The sequence below is a fragment of the Capsicum annuum genome, unplaced genomic scaffold (assembly GCF_002878395.1).
Source record: "Capsicum annuum cultivar UCD-10X-F1 unplaced genomic scaffold, UCD10Xv1.1 ctg77573, whole genome shotgun sequence".
Taxonomy (NCBI): domain Eukaryota; kingdom Viridiplantae; phylum Streptophyta; class Magnoliopsida; order Solanales; family Solanaceae; genus Capsicum; species Capsicum annuum.
In genome coordinates, this window is record NW_025887982.1 from 3,133 (window position 1) to 11,930 (window position 8,798).

At 33.1% G+C, this 8,798-nt stretch overlaps 1 protein-coding gene across 1 annotated transcript; it reads left to right on the forward strand.

The window, feature by feature from the left end:
• Positions 1–7,183: 7,183 nt before the first annotated feature.
• On the forward strand, positions 7,184–7,681 carry LOC124894810 (the record flags this gene model as incomplete). Its single annotated transcript, XM_047405336.1, has 2 exons — positions 7,184–7,292; positions 7,421–7,681. Coding segments are annotated over 2 exons (370 nt in total), but the record flags the coding sequence as incomplete, so codon positions are not given.
• Positions 7,682–8,798: the final 1,117 nt, after the last annotated feature.

Sequence of the window (8,798 nt, forward strand, 5' to 3'; positions counted from 1 at the left end):
ACCAATTCTCACGTATGTTTGCTTAAGATTGAATCAATCTAACTATTTATTGCCTCTTTCCAAAAGGAAGAGTTCGAAGACGACATCGCTTCTTTAAATATTTGAGGCTCATTTTCTAAGAGACATGTTACAAAATCTAATCCAAATGTAGTAGAAGTTCTTTGAAGTGTACTACATCTTGGATTCTCTTCATTATGTACATTCTCACTTGTTTTATCTCGAGGTCGTTTAGATCATCCACTAGACTATTCATGTCTAGTTTTATACGGGTAAATATTTTCAAAGAATTTAGTTTTATCGAATTCAATTACCGTATTTTCATTTATATCCGGATGTTGGGATTTATGAACCCAAACCGACATGCTTTACTGCTTTTAGCATATCCTTTGAACACACAGTCCACCGTCTTAGGTCCTATCTTAACCCTTTTAGGCATAGGAACTTGGACCTTTGCTAGACACCCCCACACTTTGAAATATTTCAAGTTGGATTTTCTTTCTTTCCACTTTTCATAAGGAATTGATTTTGACTTACTATGAGGAACCCTATTGAGTCTACGATTGGCTGTAAGGATAGCCTCACCCCACAAGTTTTATGGTAAACTGGAACTTATAAGTAAGTCATTCGTCATTTCCTTTAACGTTTGATTTTTCCTTTTTGCAATTCCATTAGATTGAGGTGAATACGGGTCCATATTTTGATGGACGATTCCATTCTCTACACATATTTCAGCGAAAGGAGATTCATATTCTCCGCCCCTATCACTTTTTATGATTTTTATCTTTTTCTCTAACTGATTTTCTACTTCAGTATTTAGCAAGTAGACATAACAATATCTAGTGTAATCATCAATAAAAGTTATGAAAAACTTTTTCCCACCACGTGATGGTGTTGACTTCATATCACAAATGTCAGTGTGTACTAAGTCTAAGGGATTGGAATTCCTTTCAACGAACTTATAAGGATGCTTTGCATACTTTGATTCTACACACGTTTGACACTTTGATTTCTTGCACTCAAAGTTTGGCAAAACTTCTAAGTTAATCAGTTTTCGTAACATTTTGTAATTAACATGGCCTAAACATTCATGCCATAAATTATAAGACTCAAGCAAGTAAGAAGAACTTGAAATTTTATTTATTTCAACATTCATTACATTCATCTTATTAAGGCCCTCGGTGAGATAACCTTTTCCTACATATATTTTTCCTTTGCTAATTATAATTTTTCCAGAAATGGTTACATATTTGAATCCGTTCTTGTCTAGAAGTGAAACAAAAATCAAGTTCCTACATAATTCTGGAATATACAAGACATTGTTCAGTGTCTAAACCTTGCCTGAAGTCATTTTCAAGCACACTTTTCCTATTCCTTCTACCTTAGCAGTAGTAGAGTTAGCCATGTAGATCATTTCTTCTACTTGAGCTGGAGCGAATGACGAAAAAAACTCTTTGTTGGCACACACATGGCGGGTGGCACCAGAATCCATCTACCATTCGCGAGGATTCCCCACCAAGTTGAATTCAGAGAACATAGCACACAAATTATCACATTCTTTGTTGGACTCAACCATATTAGCTTGGTGCTTTTTCTTGCGTTTCTTAGGGGCACGGCAATCCGTGGACTTATGGCCAATTTTGCTACAGTTGAAGCACTTTTTCTTGAATTTCTTCTTAGGTTGATTGCTTCCTTATTCAACTTTCTTTGTTTTCTTAGAATTAATTTGGTCATCTTCTACAATATGTGCTCTATTAATTGTAGAATTTTCTCTTGACCTTCTCTCGGCAGCCTTATTATCCTCTTCAATACGCAGTCGGACAATAAGATCTTTGACAGTCATCTCCTTGCGTTTGTGCTTCAAGTAGTTTTTGAAGTCTTTCCACATAGGTGGTAGCTTCTCAATGATCGCCGCTACTTGAAATGCATCATTCACAATCAAACCTTCTGCTAAGAGATCGTGGATGATTACTTGCAACTCCTACACTTGAGAGACAACCGATTTGCTATCTATCATTTTAAAGTCCAGGAACCTTGCAACAAAGAATTTCTTAATTTCCGCATCCTCCATCTTGTATTTTCTTTCTAGTGCCCCCATAATTTTTTTGATGTCTTAGTTCCACTGTAAACATTGTAGAAGTCGTCTTGGATACCACTCAATATACAATTCCTGCAAAGAAAGTTCGAGTGTTTCCAAGACTCTACAATCATGAAACGCTCTTTGTACGAGGTTCCTTGAGCACCTCAGGAGCATCCTCACTAGTGAACTTCTGAATACCTAGCATTGTGACGTAGAAGAACATCTTCTCCTACTATAGCTTAAAGTTAATGCCCGTAAATTTTCCTGGCTTCTCCACATGTGCCATTGGTTGTGGAGCATTTGCTCAAATTGTTGAGGCAATACTAGTTTCCCGCACAATCATAGTTGCATCTTGCATTTGACTTTCATTAGTCATATTTTTCCTCACCGCAAGATAATAAAATTTAGTATTTTTAGAATACTACTTACAAAGTTAAGCAACTTTAAACTTTTTTTCTTGTTTCTAGTTAACAATGAAGTTCTTATGACTTCCAATTATCAACCGAGTGATTTTTAACTTGTGATGAAGATTTTATGTCTTCAAATCACTAGTTAAATTCAAACAGAGTATAAAGCTTAAAGCTTTAATCTCCAAAAAACAAGCAATACAGATTCTATAAACAAATTATTCCTTAAGATTGTTGTCTTATGTAGTTTCAGATATAAGAATTTGTATAAATGCAACACCAACTTCAACAATAGTTCATGTATAAACAAGAACACCTTTGAAGTTCTTTAACACCTTCAACATAAGATTAGTAATAATCTATCCAAGAAGTGTATCAGATTTTAGAAAAATAGATGGAACAGAATTTAAGGCCAAGTCCCCCAACTTCACGGAGTGTCCTTAAGGAATAATTCTCTTACTGTACCCGAGGTTATGGAATCTTCCTCCCAGGATAAAATAGCCTACAATCCGAACAATAGTGGTACCTCAAATTGTAGGATTCTACGAACTCACTTAAAATTTTTATTGATCCCATAGAATATTTTGAAGACAAGAAGAGAGATTGTATTTCAGAAAATTTCCATATCTAAACCTGTGGATGAAATCAGGTTTATATAGCGTTCATATGCCTCTTCTGAAAAGTGACAATGGTTCACTTAAAAGGTGTGACCTTTCCTAAAAAATCATGTCTATTCATCTAAAGATTGCATCTTTTCTGAATAGGCAGACCATTTCATGAATCAGTGTGTCATTTCATTGAAGTATTGCATCCTTCTGAAGCATCAGTTTGAAACAGTGCATCTTCCAGAAGCATCAGTTCAAAATAGTACCATGCATTCGTATAACAGGAGGATCAAAACACATAAAAACTTACTGCATTTTTATTTTCCCTTCGGATTAAATTTTTGTTGAATAAATTTTGTCCAAAAATATAGATCTTATCGATCGATCATTGTCCAAATCCAAATTCGAAGCCGAGCGAGAGACGAAGACGACGGCGCGAGGCATTTCTTATTTCTTGCCTCACTTACCATATGGAGTAAGTGTTCCTTATTTTAAACACTGACAAGTTCTCTTCTTCCACCAATGTGGGAGAAAGAGTGAACTTTCTAATTTAGGAGTAAACTTTCTAAATTGGTGTCTCCCTTCTCTCCACCAGTTTTCCTTCATTTTTCATTCACACTTTTTCATATACTTTGAACCCAACATATTCACTATACAAAGTGAGTAAATATATGTTGAAGGAAGATGTTCTTATAGTGGAGCTTTGGACTCTTCAACTAATTCGGAGTTGTTTGAGTTGTACATCGTTGATGGGTTGTTGTATCCTGGAGGGGACAAGTCACGAGATATACTACTGGATCGGTGTAGATTATGTCATAGTGTGCTTGTATCTACTTAAAGAAAGTGAGATATCCGCACGTCAGCCAAGAAGAAGATTATTTTATTTTCTTCACTTTTGCTCATTTTATTTTTAACTGTAATGATTATTGTAATTTGTGATATATTACACCAACACTTTACTTTCCCTAAACACTACTTTGCGGAAATACATGACTGAGTATGTTATTATTGTAGTTATCTTAGAATATAGAGCTAGATGAGAATTCTTATGTTGCAGGAAAAATTAATGCATGAACATGTTTGCCTCGATCCAATTGATAGTTTAATGACAGATGTTGTTCATTATCATCCAACATAACTTGAAAATGTTATAGCAACACAGAGAGTCGGTTCTTTTTTTTGTTGTTGTTGTTGCACAATCTTTAGAGATGAACCAAGTTTCTCTTTGATTCTTATTGCTATATTTTATATAGAGTTTGAGTGTATTAAATTTATGAACTTCTCTTCGATTGTGTTTGTCTTACTCTCTTTTCAAATTATTTAAATCGTACTGATTCAATTATCAATTTTATGCAAAAAAATCTTTTAGTTATGTACTGTAATCAGGTCATGTCACTTAGACAGTCATTGCTGGACTTGGAGAAGCTATCAATCCAATTATGATTTTTTTGAATATGTTTTATCTTTTCAACATATGGCTTATATATGTTTCTTGTGTAGTCTAACCACTGGTGATTTGGCAAGTGGTAGGTAGGATATTTCACATGTTAGGATATACTATTAACCATGTAATTTGTGTTATAGTATTATATTTTTATCTCATGCAATGACTATTTATTATATTAATAAAATCTTTATTTGAATAGATCATTGTGTTAACATGTGTGTCCTTTGCTTATATAGTAGACAATTTTGTGTATGGAGTATTTTAAATCATGCACGAAAGATTAATATTGTCGGTTCTTATAAGTAATAAATTAACGTTCACAATCAAAGTTGAGGCAGGACAAATATCTTGATGATTGTAGCACAAGATTAAATATAATTTGATCTTAATTATGTGAGTGGTAATATTCCAACTTCTTGTTCTAGTACATTTCGTATGTATTGAATGGACCAATTAGAGATATTCGTTTTTATTTTGAATATTAATAAATGATTTCTCTAGTCCATTACATGTACTTATACTCTTAATCTTGATATAATTATTACGATCTATGTGGTTTGTTTTGTCGTTTTAATCTATGAAAAGGTGAGACTCTTTTGTGAGTCAACATATTCCTGATAGGTTGGATGATGATGAATCACTTAGTGAAATATTAATTAGTTGATAGAACCATGTCTTGAACTTGAGATAGAAGACACCCCTTTATGGTTGATTATAAGTTTTCACCTGAAAACCCTGCAAGTGGATTTTATATCCGTCATGTGAAATAAGTTAAGCATTATAAATAAATGATTAAATTAATCAGTGAGTTAAATTTTTTAGAGAATTTAATTTAATTGATTGGTGTTGGTAATTCTAACATGGGGGGTTAAATAAGATGTAATGGTAGATTTGGAAATTAAATCGAGGAGTGCAATTATAGATTTTTAGTGGAATAATTTATAATTTATGATATGATAATTCATTCATTACCGAATTAATATCATAATTGGAAGCCTCAGTTAATAAATTTGTGATCCCTACTATACCTGATTAACTAATCAAATTTAGAAAAGAAAAGGAGTTATAGAAGAGGTAATATTTACCGGTCTTCTGTAAATAAGGAATAAAAGAATTAAGAATTAATTTTGGCATTATGACAGATTTAAAGCTAAAAAAATGTTTTAGCATTAAAGGGCATTAAGGCTGAAAACGTTTTTTGGCTTTAAGGTTACAATAAAGGCCAAAACATTTGCCTCTTTCTCTTTCTTATTCAATTGAAAGTGGGAATAAGTATAGGTTGAATTTTGAGAATTCAATGATCCTTGTCCAATCCAAAAGTACTTGCCCACACAAGGTTGATTAATAAGGTTAATCGAGAAATAGTAGAAGGTAGCAGACCTGGCAAACAAGGCGTTGAACGAACTGTGTAAAAGCTTCAAGAGGTAAGTTTTCTGATTTTTGTTTTGGTTATATTATCTAGATATCTGTAAGTTATTGATCCTGTAGAATTATTGCTTCCGCTGTGCATGTTCTAAAAATTGGTATCAGTAGTCTTCTTACATATGCTAGATAATGTAAAACAAGTTACATGATTTGTTGTACATATTTCGGATAATAATTGTATAAATCATGTTATTGCTGGCAGCTTTTCAAGTTTTATATATCATGTAGTTGCTGGCTTTTTTTTATGTTTTTGATGATGTTATTAATTCCAACAGAATTTAAGTTTATCATCAAGAAATCATAAAACGAATTTTGCATAGTTTTGTGAAAATTAGTTTTGTAGATTAAGTGCAAAACGATGATGAGTCTTGACTACGACCAACTATAGTCGTTGCTCACTGTATGAACAGTAGTAGTAAGGCCAAGTAGTGCAGGAAGCCCTACTATCCCTCGCAATAGCTCAACCAATAATTGTCGATTTGGTTGATTTTGAAGTTTTTTAATTTTTTTACTAACTCCGAATGACCTAAAATTTGGTACGTTTATTGGAAATGACCCACTGAACAATACCCACAATATATTGTGATCCAGGCCATTTTTTGGCCATTCAGGGTCGTTTTGATGACTTTTTTTAGCTTTTTTATCTTTACGGAAAGATTACAAATTCTGAAAAAATTATTTTTTGCAAACCAGTAGTGAGAGGGATCATTCCTTAAGATTTTTAGTGGTTAATAACAGTACATAATGTGAGTTTACAGGTTGATATCGGTCATCTTCCCCATCGGATAAACTTGTATATTGTAATACTGTCTTTTGTCTCTTGTTTTTGATGACTTGTATTAACTTTCCAACTAAGTTACATGTTGGTTCAATGGTTTAGAGACTTATGAAATGTGATATTTATCTAACTTAAATAAACAGTTGATTCTCCAAATGAGTTGGTTCTGTTTCATTTAAGAGATAAAATATCTGACATTACATGTATATTTGCTTAAATGGTTGAGTTTTCCTAACTATTCTAACTTTTTATGTACATGGTTATATGCGTGATGTGGTTTTGAAGAATTTTATTATTCTATAGTATGTCTAATGTTCTATTTTAATTTGATTATATAACAGATTAACCATGTCTTTATTCAATCCTTAACTTCAATCCTGAATAAAAATAATTAGAAGGCCCTAACTATGTGGACTGAAAACGTAGTTTGGCTATTGTTCTTAGTGCTGAGGGCTTCAAATTTGTGCTAGTTGAGGAATGTCCTGTTAAGTTGGATGAACCCACTGATGATGAGATTAAAGCCTACGATAAGTGGGTCAAGGCTGATGAGATGGTAAGATGCTACATTCTTACCTCTATGGAAAATATGTTGCAACATCAACATCAGTTCATGACTATTGCTTATGATATGCTTGAATCTATCAAAGAGATGTTTGGTGAGCAAAATGTGTTGCAAAGCAGACGGCCATAAAAGCTCTTTTGACCACAAAAATGGTTGAAGGAACTTCGGTAAGGGAATATGTTCTCAAAATGTTGAGTCTATTGAATGAGTTGGAAATTCTTGGTGCGGTTATTGATAAGGAGTCTCAGGTTGAGATGGTCCTACAGATACTGCCAGATAGTTTTCAGCAGCTTCGCTTGAATTATAACATAAATAAAATAAACTTATCTCTTGCGAAACTGTTGAATGAGCTACAAGCGAAAGAATCTATCATTAAGTAACAAGCTCCTCCTGCAGCATTGATGGTTGACAAACCTTCGTCTTTGACTTCTAAGCCAAAAGGCAAAAATACAAGGAAGAATAAACCTCGTAAGGTTTCAGGTGCTAATGGTGGTGTGGCTAAGCCTAAGGGAAAATGCTATCATTGCAAGCAACCTGGTCATTATAAGAAACAGTGTCCCGGCTACATAGCTAAGATGCAGAAATAAGGTACATCTTTTTTATATGTCGTTGAAACATTTTTAGCGGCTGTTTGTACCCATTTTTTGTCTATAGATTCGGGAGCCACTAATCATATCTGTACATCCTTAAAGGGGTTTCAGGAAACATGACGCCAAGTGAAAATGAACTGAACGTGTTTCAAGCAAATGGGAACCAGCACCAACCTTAGCTATAGGAAATGTTTCTATTTCATTTAGTAGTTCTAGAGTTTTAAGACTGAATAATGTTCTTTACGTACCGTACTTCTATAAGAAGGAATTTTCTTTCAGTTTCAAGTATAATGGATACTGGTTACAATGTTTATTTTGCTAATAATTATGAAATTATTAAGTTTAATAAGCATTTTATTATTTCTACTCCTAGAATACATGATTTATTTGCATTTGATATTTCTCATGATATGCTACAAAAAATGGAACTAAATAGTATTGATCAATCACATAAAATAAAACATATTTTGGAATTGAGTGAAACATACTTATAGCACTTACACCTAGGTCATATTAACTTAAATAGGATCTCGTGGTTGGTTTCTGATGGACCTTTGAGTTCATTGAAAGTGGAGGCACTTCCAACTTGTGAATCCTATTTAGAAGGTAAAATGACCAAGAGACATTTTACTTGCAAAGGAAATAGATCCTGTAATAAGTTAAGAATTAATTCATACTGATTTGTGTGGTCCAATGAATATACAAGCAAGAGGTGGTTTTGAGTATTTTGTGACTTTAACAGATGATTACTCAAAATATAGATACATTTATTTGGTTTTCCGTAAATTTGAATGCTTTGAAAAATTCAAAGAATTTAAGATGAAAACGGAAAAGCAACATAACAAATATATCCGTACATTAAGATCTGATCGTGGTGGTGAATACCTTTCTGCAAAAATTTTTAAAT